Below are 15966 nucleotides of genomic sequence, written 5' to 3' on the forward strand. Positions count from 1 at the left end.
GTTGAGATTTGGTGTCAACGAATACGTTGACACCTGGTGTCAACGGATCCTAACTCATATATATATATAGAGGGCATATCAAATGAGAGGTTTTTTATTGTGAGAGATGAGAGGGTTAGATCCTGACCATTAGATTAATCTTTATTGTGTTCTTTAATTTTAATCAGCACATAAAATTCCTTTCCTCATTTCCTTTCCTTCGTCTTTTTCCTTTCTTCGTTGCCTTTTCCAGTTCTTGCCTAAACTTGTTCATGGAATCAATTCAATTTTTTTTCTTTCTCTGAAACAAAAGAATCAATTCAATTTTTTTTTTCTTACTCAATTCAATTCAATTGAGTAAATTAAAACACAGACTATAAAATCGAAAGAAAATATAAGACTGTAATTTATATTTGTCCTATGCAAAAGCGATGATGACACGGAAAGATAATGATGAGTTTTGTGAGGTCGGAGGCTACGACAGCGTAAACGTTATGCAAAGGCAAAGACGTGGTTCTGCGACATCTTACACCAACGTTTCTGGATTTCTTGATTGAATTCTCCTCCTCGCCGCGTTTTTGGGTTGATTTTTTTGTTTTTAATGAATATATGCATTTTCTATTTTTACTGGAAAAAAAACATCACAGTTAAAAAATAATCGAATTAAAAATTCAATTTTTTTCCTTCTTTTCCTCACTGTTTGTTAGATTGAAAAACCATCGTACTTGCATAATTATATTAACTGGGTTTGCAAAACAATAATCAAATAATGAATTTAGATGGAATAGAGAGGTTGTGGTTTATTCAAAATTCAATTTATTATAGAAAACCAATAATTGAATGATGAAAATTCAATTCTTGTTGGATGGGATGAAGATCTGAGTTTCTGAAATCGAAACAACCAGGAAAATAGAGAAGATGAAAGGTTCTTTTTTGAAAAGAAGAGAAGATGAAGGTCAACAATTTAGAGCACGTGACTTTTAAAATGGAACTTTTAAATCTCAGCCACTTGTTTTGATCTAATGGTTATGTTTGTTCCTCTCACCCTCTCATTAGATACATCCCCTATATATATATATATATATATATATATATATATATATATATATATATATATATTCATAGAATATATATTTGATGGAATGGGGTGAGGTGGGGACGGGTTTTACCTTTCCCGTCCCCATATCCTACTCGCATATACTTACCTGTTACCTTACCCATATCCAGTGGGGATGAGAAATCGAATCTCATCCCTATCCCTGACGGGTTTGGGTATTTCCGCCCCATCCTATCCATGCAATGATTTTTTTTTTTTTTTTTTATAAAAATAAAAGTATTTTGCAGCCTTGAGCACAATGTTGTAATGCATTATCTAGCAAAGAGATAATGACAAACGATGACTATGGTGAAGGAGAAGAGAGAGGCCGAGAGTGTGAGGCATGAAAGGAGAAAAGATAGAACTATGATAAATGGGTGTCATATGAAAGTCTGAAACTCTGACTGTGTGAGTAAAATGATTTTGCGTTTGGGTTCCTAATTATATAAAAGGGGTAATAAATTGATTTTCTAAATTCGGGACGGATTTGAGTATGGGTTCAGGGTGGGTACCTATATCCTCGTTACCCGTCTCGTGCCCATTTTATAAAGTTGGGGAAAACTCAAACCCATAACCCAAACTCAGTCAAAGCAGGAAAAATCCATCAAATTAGGTTTGGTTCGGGTGGTTACCCGCGGATATGGGTTCTGTTGCCATGTTTAGTGAGTATCACTTATCACTTATCAACAATTACATTATTTAGTTAAAAGTTGTTCCGCTAAAAGTTCCTCTATATGTTTGGTGTTTGCTTCTTAACTGCATCTCTACTAAAGACAACTTATACAGTAGGGGGTTCATCATAACAATGATCAAACATGCACAAACGAGTATGGTACGAATGAAGAGATGGATGATTTAGTTTTCATATGTGCTTTTTTATTTGGTAAATTATGGTTTTTGTTGGGAAATTGGTTAGGCTCTGAAATAGTGTGTCAGGGTCATATTTATGAGCACCTTGTCCATTTTGGTACTTTAGTGGCTTCTCGAAAAGGATACGAATGACTTTGAATATTATTTGGCTGTATGTTGCTTGGGTAATTTGGAAAGATTAAATAAGTGTATTTTTCAGCTCAAGAAGGACCAATTGCAAACTTTAAGTGAGAAAATTAAGCTTTAATCTTTTTAGTTGTTGAAAACAAAATATATTGCGTTTAATTTTGATTACCATTATTGAAAACTTAATCATCTTCCTTGCTTCTCTATTGTTACTTAGCTTGTCTCTCCTTTTGTTTTTCTTGTTCTTTTGCGACTTTGTAATGTCTCATTATGGTTCTCTTTTCTTTAAATCGTTTTTTCGATTTTATTAATAATTACATTTTACATTTAAAAAAAAATAAATTAAAGTATCAAAATACCCTTACTTGAAAAATTTCAAACAAAATAAATTTTATTTGATCACCTAATTCATTTAATAAATTTATTGAACACCTTAATTCATATGTCTAGTGTTAGTTCACCTTAACTATTTTTTTTCCTTAACTATTCATATGTCTAGTGTTAATTTATTGAACACCTTAACTATTTTTTTTCCTTTGGAAAATAACCTCCTTCTTCTTGGATAATTTTTGTTCATTCTCTAGATAGATGGCTGCTACACTCTCAATTATTTGCAGATGAATAGCGACAGAAATGGAAAAGTCAAAAGTTTCCAATACCATTAAATTCAAAATCAACCAAATAGAATCTTTTTATTTAAGAATACTATAGTGACTTTGAGTCACCCTTATTATTTTTTAAAATAAAAACATAATAAGATACATGCACCGATGACCGATCGACAACAGTGAAGAATTCATTTTTAAATTTAAAATTTTCTTTGCAATGGAGTTCCATTCTTATCTTGTTTTGACTACAAAAACATATTTTTTTTACATCTTTAAAGACTTTTTCTTATTTGACTGTATTTATCATACTAAGATTTAAGATGTTTAAATTATCATAAGTCTTGACTCGACTAAAAAACAATACTTAAATTATTAGGTTATACCTTGTGATCGAAGTTCAAAAATATGGATTCGTCCATTTCATGTGTCTCCGTCTATCTATTAAAAACATATACCAATTTGAGGAGGTGGCTAAAAAACGGTAAGAACATTCTTGTGCTTCCTAGGGTAAGCTTGAACCATAAACTTCTAAAATATGTACTCCCTCTATCCAAAATTATAAGCCAAAAAAATCGATTTTCTTTATCCTAAATTATAAACAAAAAAGATCAACTTTTATCATACTACCTAGCTCCGTCCCTAATTATAAGACCATTTTAAGAATTTTTTTTTTTCCCTTTTTATAAGACCTCTTTGGTATTTTCAAGTACATTAATATAATTTATTTCTTTACCAATATACCCTTATTTATTTTGTATCTTTTTCTTCAATCAACAATAAATATTATGTTGAAAACATAAATTAACTCTCTCTCTTAAGGATAATATTGTAAAAACAATAGTAATTATATACAAATTTAATACTACAATCAACTTTTTTAATCTCCGTAATTTTTGCAAAAGACTTCTATATTTAGGAACGGGGATAATATTTAATTAGGTTTTTCTAACTTGTGTAAGATTGCATAGGATAAACACTAATTAATGCATCCGTTTCTCCAAATTTTATTAATGACTAAATCTTAAAAATTGATTTTTTTTTCCTTCTCCACTCTATTACTGCTTATTCACGTTTTTTTTTTCTTATTTCTTTTTTTCACGTTTTTTTCTTCTTACGGGTTGTTCTTTTTTTCTTTTACAGTGAAACACAATTTTATTTCACAAAAAACTCACTCCTAGAACACATGCTCCATGCAAAAACACCAATATTTCCAATGTAAAAATTGCTGAACAGCCACCTTATGCTGCAGTGACGGAGCCAGGAAATATATCTGGGGTGGACCAACAAAATTAACTCTAATATATAATAAACATGAAATTTATGTTGTAATAAACGTTAAGCACAAAGTTGTTCAATTAAGAAGTAAATTTTATTCATCTTAGTTACAACCAAATCAAATGCAATCTTAGTTTCTTGAGGTGTAGAAGTTACCACTTCTATTCTTGAAACTTTAAAGGTTAAGATGTATAAGATATTCCTTTTTCATCTCTTTCACTCCCACAAACTTTCCTTTTAAAAAATGATCAATTTTTCAAAAAATCAAATAATTCCACAAGTCAATAACAATCTAAATTAAAGAAATTATGCATTATTAAAAGTTTATAAAAAGGTAAAAAAAGAAACTAACAAGTATAAAGAAAAGCCTTCGTAGTTAAACATAAACTACAATATGCATTAGTTGAAAAGAGAAAAAACAGCCTTGTTATATGCATAAGTTGAACATAAACATAGATTGAAAAATTGAACTAAAGTATGCATAAGTTGAAAAAAAAATATCTTAACTAAACATAGATTGAACTACGGTATATAAAAAAAAGCATTTGCAACAAGCAAGAACAATTCAATAAACACTAATAATAAAATGGCATGACATATGCATAAGTTGAAAAACCCATCTTATATGCTCCTCTAATCCTATTCAATATTCAATTAAGCCAATTCAGCAAATATGATTGCATTGCAGTTTTAAAATTCAATTACGAACCATCAACAAACAATAACAACAAACAAGAGAATGAGAAAATAATGAAAGAGTGAGAAGTTTAGCTATCCAACAGAGGAGGTGAAGAGGTTGGATGGACCAGTTGAAAAAAAAAAAAATCAAACCAAGAGTATTTTTGTAATTTCTCTCTAAAATTTTTTTTTTTTTGGGGGGTTGGACCGTGGCCCACCACAGCCCATGCTTTCCTCCGCCACTATTATGCTGCATAAAGATCAGGTACTTAAATGCAAAAAAAAATCATTCCTCAAATTGATTCAAAATGACGGTGTTCAAATTGACAACAATATAACCAAATTTAAAACGATGGTGTTAAAAACTACGGTATTTAAATTGACAATAATATAACAAAATTCAAAATGATGGTGTTCAAATTGACAACAATATAATCAAATTCAAAATAACGGTGTTTAAATTGACAACAATATAACAAAATTCAAAATGATGGTGTTCAAATCGACCACAATATAACCAAATTCAAAATGACGGTGTTTAAATTGACAATAAAACTAAAACTGGACTCCCTAAACCATATCAGGAAAAAAAGGAAGAAAAAAAAGAGGAACAAGAATAAACGTGAATAAAAGGAACAAAAATAAAACGTGAAAAAGCAGTAACAGAAGAGAGAAGGAAAAAACAAATTAATTTTTAAGATTTGGTCATTATTAAGATTTGGAGAAACCTACAATAGTGGGTGCATTAATTACTGCTTATCCTGTACAGTCTTGCACATGTTAGAAAAACCCTGTTTAATTATATTGTTTCAAAAATTTATCTTTTCCAAAGGAAAATTAAATGAAAAGTGCATTCAATTTGCTTTCTCTTTCATTTTCTCAATAACCAATGATCAATGAAAATTATTTTTATATTTTCCTGGAAAAATTATTTCAAGGATAACACAATAAACTATGTTGCAAACTACTATGTTTTGGTTTTCTTAATAAGTGTAATTTTTTCTTTCTTATAATATGGGACGGAGAGAGTAACATTTAGCACAAATTCCAACTGAAGTTGATCTAAGAATGATGTGTTGGAACAAAATAAGTTTAAACAATACCTCTTGAGTTTTGATTATAACAAGGTATTAAAAGTTCAATTTGATATGTTAATATTTGTTCAAGTGTGCAGGATCACAAATTAAAATTTATGTCTCAATCAAGTATTGGTTCTCAAAGAATAATTTAGAGCAAAAAGAATTTTCAAGAGAAGCCAAGTTGCAAGTCCGAATCTAAAGAAGTCAGAGTCTGAAGTTTATCCAAAAGATGAATGTGTCAGAGTCTGAAGTTCACCCAGAAGATTAATGTCAAACCCTGAGGTTAGCTTTTATGGCTAATTGAAGATACAAAGATGCAGAAGGATTTAGAAGACTAAAGCAATGATAGTTCTGAAGAATTAGAAGGTCTTTAGATGTTATTCTCAGAAAAAGAACAGTGAAGGAAAAATAATACAATTGTACAACTACTACCTCCACTACTCCAACATTCCCTTGTGCACAGTACAAGCTACGACTGTGTGATGCAGTTGGAAGCGTAGGCTGACAAGCACTAAATATAGATTGAAATGAACAAGTTTGCAAGCGAGAAACTTGTGAAAATAGGGTTCCGGAATCCACCAGAAATTGAGAAAAATTAAACTCTCTAAAATATTATTGATTGAATAAAAGTTATTCCTCTTAGACTACAACCGTTAAGCTTAAATAGGGAAATAACAAACTCTAATGGGCCAAAAACAACAAACTGAAAATAAAACAAACAAATAATAAAATTAGGCTGAAATAATAAAATACTACTAAATTACTAAGAAAATCCTCCTACATCATTGTGTCTCTACTGGATTGGAATGGTTAATTCCATATCAAGGAATGATTTTCAAATTATTCCTTCGTATGAGATCAACCAAATCAAGCAACAAATCAATGATGTTTGATCAAGTTTCTCTAACGACTCTTTGATGCACCGACACTCTTCAACGTCTCTTCGCAACCTCTATATAAAGGATTGAAGATGTGAAAAATAAACAAGACTCTGCAATATTTTACATGTGCCAAACTAAACAATTATTTCTTTGTAATTCTTGTTTGTTAGAAGTCTCTTGCTTGTGTGCTTGAGCATAGGAAGTATCTTGCTTGTTTGCTTGAGCAATTGTAATCATGTTTGATTATAGTGAAAAATCTCATGTAAGTGACAGGGGGACTGAACTACTTCTGGATTGTGGAAAGAACCAAGATAATTGTTTGTGTCTCTTTCTTCTCTCTTTATAATCCGTTGCACTTAACTTTGAACATTGCTTCAGACTCTGAACTCTACCAGAGGTTGAACTTTAGACTTAGTTAAATAAAAGAAAAAGCTAACACAATTCAACCCCCTTCTTATGTTTTTCTCACCTTCATAACGTTGCTTTGATGAATATTAACAATAGCCTAATTGATTACTCTATGATCAGACGAAGTATAAGACTGAAATCTAATATTAATTTCTAGAATCCATAGTGCCAGATTATGTGAATGATAGCATCTAAGACCAAATCATGCATTTGGTTGCTCCAATCATTCTTCAAGCAATCAAACAAAGAAATAACAGAAGAATTATCAGTAGTACAACCTATAATAGTTGCTATAGCCAATCCCAAATTTCAGCAGAAAAGGGGCAATGAAGTAAAAGATGGTTAGATATAGAAATAGAAGAAAATAGAAACGTAATTAGATTATAATTCAGAAATTATACAAGAACAGTAACAACAACCATACAACTATTGAATCATAATTACTTTGCCCAGTTGATGAAGTTTATGAGATTTTTCGAAGAGTGACCATTTTCTACTATGTTTTTCAATGTCAAATCCTTTAGTTTCAACGATCTTTCTTTAATGTCTTGATCTCCAAGCAATTGTTCCACCTTAATCCTTATCTCTCTCTTTGGTAGTAACCCATCTTCATCCTTGTCTAGTTCAAGTCCAACCTTCCACACATCACAAACATATGACTTGTTCATAAATTGATCACCGTGAAACGGCCAACACAAGAAAGGTACACCGCTATATACACCTTCTACGGTAGAATTCCATCCGCAATGACTAATGAAACAAGCAATAGCAGGGTGGTTCAATATCTTCTTTTGCGGCGCCCATCCAACAATCTTTCCTTTAGTTCCAAGAAATTCATCAGGGTATGCATAGTTTACCTTATTATCATTGCTCGGACGAACAACCCAAATAAAAGGTTTATCAAGAAGATCAAGTCCTAAAGCTAGTTCGTTAAATTGGTTTTGGTCCATTACGGCCAAACTACCAAAGGAAACATATGCGACGGATTGAGGTGGATATTGATCGAGCCAATCTAAACATGTTGCGTCTTCTTGCCAGAATGAACTTGTGTTGTCTTCGATTGACATGAATGGACCAATTGGTAGAAACTTTGGTGATATGGAAAATGTTGCATGCTCGAGATTATAAGTTGTGTTGCAAAGCCACCAATCTCCAAACTTCATGGCTTGCATCTCTTGTGAAATATAATCAAATAAAATCTTGTCATGGGCTCTCCATGGAAAGTTTGCAGTGTCTATCATAGGCATATTTGGAAAGAGTTGAATTTCTTGTTTTGTTGTAGGAATTCCTGCAATGGATGGCAAAAGGAAATCATGAAAGCTCTCACACTTGTACTTGCTTTTGAAATTAAATAAGATACCAAACTAATTAGAGTAAGAGCAAAAAGACGGGCACGATAGCGTCATTTTTGACGATGATGGTGATAAGGCAAAGTGATGCTTTGCAGGAGGGGCATAAGAGTTGGAGAGTTGAGGATATCATAGATACAACTCCCAAGTAACAAATTAACAACTACTAACAATTATTAGTTTATAAATAAATTAATTAATAGAAAGATGATTCTTTGAACTTTTGTTATACTCCCTTCGTCCTAATTTAAGTGAGCATTTTGCTCATTTCACACATATTGAAAAAAATGTATTAGTAAATGAAAAAGAAAAATGGTTTTAAGTGCTCTCTTAAAGTAATTGGTGCATTTATCATTATTATAAATGCAAAGTATATATTGAATTGGGAGTAATGAAAATATTATTAATTAGAGTTATAATTGAAACAAAGTAATTAATATTGCATTGAAAAGTGAATTTGACCAATTATTTTAGAACAATATTATTTTACAAAAGGCTCACATATTAAGGGATGGAGGGACTAATAGAACTAGAATAAGTATACCACAAAAGGACATGGAATATTTATTTTTATGACATACAATTATAACATAGTTTCTTTTAGAAAATTTAATACACCAAACTTATGAGTAAATCACTAATTAAGAACAGCTAAATTTTACGAATCAACAGAATGAAACTTTCTCAATAAATTTTTTTGAGAGGAAACTTTCTCAATAAATTGTTTCACATGCTAGACACATAAATTTTCTGTTCCATCACCATTGAACTTTTTTAACCACCACATCTATTTATGCATGCTTAATAGCATTGCTCAAATATTATATATATTACAAAACATTTGTTTGTTGTATCTCCTTAAAGCTTGAATTAAACTTAGGAGAATCATGCCAAGTGTAACATATTTTATTCCTTGAAAAAACATTGCGACATATTTATATGTTCTTGTGGAGTGTTGGGAACACTCATCATAACACTCTTTTTCATTTGAGAAATGCTAACAAATACCTTAAATTTAGAATTGATGCATTCAACGTATTGAAATTTAAAAAAGTAAATTTCTTTATATAGAACTTACCTATTATTTCTATTTTATAATCTTTAACAAGTACTTTAAGGGAACTTGTTAGTTAACTAGTCTCTTTACTGTTTTATTGAATGTAATTTATGCAAGTCTATGTTGGTCCGTTTAAAAATATCCCACTCAATGAAAACCCCAGTGCAAAAAGAGATTGTCAGAGGTTGGGATAATGATAGAGGGGAAAAGGATAGGTGGGTGCCATGGTCCCCCACAAATTGTATAACATTGTTTAAAGATTAAATTGGCACAATTAGTAGACATGTTGTACTGAAAACTGTTAAATGTGGGGTATCTAATTAGGTTTGGACATGATATGGAGGGGGAATACCACTCATTTTACATGAAAAGTGACTTAATGATTTTGGTCAATATGATTATTGAAAATTGCAATTTTAGTAGAACGACTCTTACTTTGGTCAGACGTATTTGGGAACTTTTGAGTTTGAGTTGGACCGACAAAATTATTCATATTTGAGGTGAAGGCAACAAAAGTGTAGATTGACTTGCTAATTTCAGCATTTCGATGAATTTTTTAAATTTTCATATTCTGGAGATCCTAATGAACTTCAGAGTCTTACGTTTGATAATATTTCTAGAATTTACATGCCTAAAAACGTTCGTTTAATTTCTTAGTTTTCTTTCTCTTTAAACTTTGCCCTCTTTTGTTTATTAAAAAAAATCATAGAATCTTAGGGATATATATATCATATTAACTCTAGTTTATTCACTATATTGTAATAAAAACAACAATAGTTAACTTTAGAAAAGTTAAATTACTACATCCTAACTAAAAATTTATATATTTACGAATTAAACAATATCTTAAAGACACTAACATTTTTTTATAGTGATGTATTATTTAAACAACTATTTACGTTACAACGTATGGTATAACTATGGATTTACAAAGAAAAATATATATTGACATAAAAATCAAAACAATCAAAAGAAAAAGGTAAAAACGTAGTATAAGTATGAGAAGAAAGTTTTCACAAATTAATCGTATAAATTACAGTTTTGCTTTCATATTTATAATGTTAATTTGAAAAATAAATAATTCTTACCTGCTGAATCCATAACTCCATCATCAATTAGTTTAGGGATGCTATAACAATAAGCCAAAGAAGTTGCTGATGCAGTCCAAAGAAGAACACCTTTAATTCCTAAGCTATGTCCAACTTCCAAAGCCCATCCCATATTGAAAGTAACAATAATACAAGAAATCTTATTCTCAGCATCCATAGCATTAACATCTTCTATGAGATTAGGGAGCAAAGGAGGCATGTTTCTTCTAATTGAGAAAATAACTTTCCTTTGGTCACTTCTGTTGTCTTCATCTTCCAAACCATCTGGGAGTGTAACAAAGTTTATTGTTTCTTGACTTTGTTCATTTTTGAGGTTGTCTTTCTTAGAAATAGAAATATTGTTTTTGTTGGTTCTTTTGTTGCTAAATTCTGTGTTGAGAAAAGTGATTTTGCAGCCATGTTTGGATAAAAGATGAGATAATTGCATAAGAGGATTCACATGACCTGCTATTGGGTATGGAATAACAAGAAAATGAGGGACACCCATTTGCTTGAAAAATGATTTTCAGTGATTGAATTATTAAAGGAACGGAAGATTACACAAATGGGAGTAACCGTTAGCTAGGGAAATATATTATAATCGTCCCAAATTATTTGTCGCTTACAAGAAGAAATTGTTCAAAATCATATCATTTTATAGCATAGTGAAACATTAATGTTATTTTTTTAATTATATTTTTAACTATTTATTATTTTTTCCTTTTTTCAATTCTTTAACTTATTTTTTCTTATACCATTTAGTAAGAACAATTTTATAAAACAACTCAAAATATCTATTTCTCATACAATATTAATTACATTTCTTAATACGTGTAAAATAGTCAAAAGCGTCGTATAATTTGGGATGGAGAGAGTACAAATTAAGAATAAAATACTCTCTTTAAAATCAAGTAAAACCTAAGTTAATTTGATGAATTGTGAGTAATTTACGATGAAAACATTATAAGATTATTTTAATTTTAAATAATGATACATAGACACCCTTAGGTGGCAATACATCTTTTGACACCCACACAAAAATCTGACACGTAGTCACGTGGATCCCGCACAAGCACACTTTCTCTTTTCTCTCCTCTTCTCTCTTCCTAATGCATGGGGTGTACAAGAATGTATGTGAATAAAGGAAGAGTGTATCTAAATAAAGGGTGTTTATGTATCATTACTCTTTCAAATGAGTGGTCCCTACTCCTTTAGTCCTTATCTACTCTCAATAAAATAAAAAAATGTATCCTCCTTCCTTAATCCCTTATTAATCGTAACCCCTTACGTCATCACATACTTTTTTCCAAACAAATTTTCATACACTTTTTTTTAAGAAACAAAAATAGAATATATATATATATATATATATATATATATATATATATATATACACACAGAGACACCTCTTTGGCACGAGGCGTACCAGAGAAGGCTCTCAAAGAAGCAAAGTATCTGTCAAAAAATTACAAACCTAGCGATTAGCCGATACCCAAACAAGTCAAAGGATTCGACCACCACTGCTGACAACTATGAACAAAAATGGCATTATTAGTATACCACTATTGTTAGATAAAGTAAAACCAATTTTAATAAATTATGTTATTTGTAGTTATTTTTTTTCCAATAAAGTTAATAAATTATGATTAAAATAACTGAGTCTCTAAACAAATTTTATTTAAATTTTAAATTTTAGTTATTATTTTAATTGATATTAATAAAACATTATTTTAAAAATATAGGGAGTGCAATCTATCTTCTTGCTCTAGTTAAAACATGCACCGTAAGACACCCCTTTGAATTGTATTTTTCATATATCCTTTGTTTTGTTCTGTCAGCATCACATTCAAATCTACCTAAGCCCCATGTGGAAGGTTGCTGGACTGCATAGATTTTTTTTATTTATTCTTTTATTTTATTGAATTGATTATAGTATGATTGCTATTTATTAATTAATTTATGTTAGGAATAAACTTAGGTTAAGGCTTAATTAGCAGTGCTTATGCTTACACATGCTATCATGCGCATCTTTATGACCTTTGTTGATTCCACATCGCACTCTTAATTTTCTACGGTTAATGTAACATTATGAAAACAGCTTATGGTATTTTTTTATATGTTTTTTCTTAACTTATTTGCATATGCTCTCTAACATATCTTATAAAGACAATATATAACATATACAAAAATATTTTAACGGTATCATATCATTTGCTACAAAAATAAATTATGCAAGTTAGTACATGATCGCTTATCATAATAAGTGCTTGTATTATATACTATAAATAAGTTGTTTATCCAAAAATATCCTATATAGGACCAAACACAAATTAGCCAATACAAATCAAATTGAAAATCTATGTAGACGTGATGCAGGAAAAACAAAAAGAATAAGGAATTCCATTAGAATGAGAATTCCAATTCAAATTGGGATCAGGCGGTGCTTGTCTTAACTTGAGCAAGAAGATAGATTGCATTCTCTGTTTTTTTAAATTTATAATTAACTACTTCCTCCGTTTCAAAATACATATCATAATTTCACAATATGCACTATTCATATAGTTTACTTTGACCATATTTTTTAACTAATATATAAATACAAATGTTAGTATACAGGATGTTGTTTGATTTGTCTAGATAAATATTTTTAAAATATCAAATTTTTATAATCTTTTATTATATATAATTAAAGATATTAATGATCAAAGTTGTGTATTTGTATGAGTGCAATGGTTGACTGCGACATGTATTTTGAAACGGATTAAGTATCTCTTATAAATTTCTACATACTTTTATATATTAGGATATAGTAAGATGTACAATGTAGATAGCTAGTAATCATTGAATTCACATTGGAGTTGGCATTATCGGTGTGTGACTTTGATGCCATTAATTTCAATTCTTAAAGGAAATTTTGGAGGATATTAAGATGATTTTACAACATAAATTCAAGAATCACATTCAAAGGGCAGGATAGTAAAAGGGGTAAAGGTTCTTTCATTATGTTTTATTGAGGTAAAGGTTTAAGGCGACCTAGGTAAATAACTTTGATGTGTTTATTCTTCTATTCTCTTTATCTTTGTCCTTTGATTTGAGTGAGAATTTGCTATACACTTGCGTTACTAGATATGTTCTTGGTTAAATATTGTTACTTGGATCATTTGTTGTTGTTGTTTGTCATTGTTATTTGTTCCACGTATTGTCTTGTTGATTTTGCATAAGGGTTCAAATTCATAACAAGTGGAGCCCAATGTGGGGCAACGAAACAAACTCTTCAAGTGAACATCATGGGTACTAAATTTGACTGTAAGAAATTTGCTGGAAACAATAATTTCGGGTTTTGAAAAGTGAAGACCAGAGCAATATTATTTCAATAAAAATTAATATAATCTTTGAAGGTGATGCATTGGTGCCGATCAACCTAACATAATCACAGAAGATCGAAATGATAGATAAGACAAATAATGAATTTATAATGTGCCTCAAAGATAAAATGTTGAGGGAGGTCGCAAAGGAAAGATCTCAGAGACAGTGTGGACTAAACTCGAAACATTGTATATGACTATGTCATTTACTCATAGGTTATATATGAAACAACAACTTTACTCATTTAAGATGGCATCGTCAAAATCTATAACAAAACAATTGATACAGTTTACCAATATCATTGACAACTTGGTGAACCTTGATAATGAGTATAAGGCTTTACCTACTGAGTTCATTTCCTGGGGGGGGGGGGGGGGGGGGGGAGAGAAGTCTTGAATGTGAGTAGAAAGAAATGAAACTAGAGAGAATAAGGAAGAAAAAAAAAATCAAAGGGTGGTGCCATGTTGAATTGTTTCTATTATCACAAGATCGTTCACTTCAAGAAGATTTATCCCGAGTTGAGGGATCAATGATGATTTCGTAGAAGTTGATGTTGCCTTAGCTTTAAAGGATGATTATGAGACTATGAAGGTAATGGTGAAAAGTTAGGAACCAGAGAAGAGTTGGGTAATGGACCCTTGATTCTCTTATCACAAGTATCCAAGAAAGAAATAATTTGAGACTTTGAAGTTGACGTATGATAAATGTCGGTTTCTTTTGCTTAATGTGAGGTATGTTCCCGAACTTAAACAAAGTTTATTATTAATAAAAATGTTTCATGGATTAGCTTATGCAAAGGAATTAAGAATGGGATATTGGAAATTTCACATGATAAAAAGATGATAGGTAGAGATGTTAAAGTGTGTAATTTGTACATGTTAGATGGTTATACTATTATTGGTCATACAAGGCTATCTAGTTAAGACTCACATGAAATAACTAAGCTGTGAGATTTTGAGTTGGTGCATGCTAGTGACACATGTTTATATAGATTATAGCTAAACAAGCTTTTCTACGTGATAGAACAAAACTAGAAATGTTGGAAACTAAAAATGGCTTAAAGAGTTTGCAAATTATAGTCAACATCAACCTAAAGAGGCGATGATACGAATACTCAATCTCATTTTAGAGAGGTGGTTTTAAGATTACTCAACATCATCCTAGAGAGACACTAGTAATAATATTTATCATTATTCTAGAGGCGGTGCTAAAAGTACTCGGAAGCATTGGTGAGATCATTAAGGATAAATTAATACCATCATTGTTTTGAAGTCAATGGGAAGAATTGAGGTGAAATACTGACTTAAAAACAAGGGTATTTCGTCTATTTATAACTTGTCCATAAATAGTGACAATCTATGCTCGTTGTGCTTTTTGGGATAAGTTCAAGTTTGTTTTTCCATGAATTGGGATACTGCTCTAGGCTCCGATAGTTTTCGTGGGTTATATTTTTCTATTTTTTCAAATCAGCAATGCTATATAACGCGAGTTAAGCTTTCCGAGAATTTCACGATGGTCACATAGTATTGCTTTAGTAGGGAGGCAGGGAGAGAGGGAGGGGTGTATAATTCTGGATTTAGTGGAAAACATGGTGGTCACGTGTTGACCAGCCAATTTCAACAATTCGCTAGCCTTTCGCGAGATGGATTTTTGCTAAGAGTAGTGCTAAATGGTGCGACACACCACATGCACGAAGAGAGCACGAATTAATAAAACACGCTATGTATGAATTTTATTTAGCTTGTGTGAATTTTTTTAAATGAATAAAAAATAAAAATATCGAACAAAAACACAATACATATCCCACTTCCATGATCTCCACTCTGATCTTATCTTTTGTCACCACCACCTCACCGCTTCAGCAAGTGCTACCTATCACCCTAGTGATCTCAATTAATCAATTGCTTCTTTTCTTTCACTATTTAGTTGATTTGCAATCAGAATTGGTTGGATACTTCTATCTTTGCCAATGGATTGATTTTTTGTTTGTTTATATTTTAATAATCATGTGTGAACAGGGTATGGTGGTCTTGGTGATGATATTCTCTACCTCAACATGCCAAAACATCTTATGATAGGTCGTATTATATGTTAAAGTACTGGATG

The 15966-nt window shown here is 30.8% G+C and overlaps 1 protein-coding gene across 1 annotated transcript; it reads right to left on the minus strand.

The window, feature by feature from the left end:
• Positions 1-7361: 7361 nt before the first annotated feature.
• On the minus strand, positions 7362-11115 carry LOC11421556 (UDP-glycosyltransferase 83A1). Its single transcript, XM_003621379.4, has 2 exons — positions 10495-11115; positions 7362-8288 (listed from the first exon to the last, which is right to left on the minus strand). The coding sequence occupies exons 1-2, from the start codon at positions 11000-11002 to the stop codon at positions 7441-7443; spliced, it is 1356 nt and encodes a 451-aa protein (XP_003621427.1). The 5' UTR covers positions 11003-11115; the 3' UTR covers positions 7362-7440.
• Positions 11116-15966: the final 4851 nt, after the last annotated feature.

The sequence above is a fragment of the Medicago truncatula genome, chromosome 7 (assembly GCF_003473485.1).
Source record: "Medicago truncatula cultivar Jemalong A17 chromosome 7, MtrunA17r5.0-ANR, whole genome shotgun sequence".
Classification (NCBI taxonomy): Eukaryota; Viridiplantae; Streptophyta; class Magnoliopsida; order Fabales; family Fabaceae; genus Medicago; species Medicago truncatula.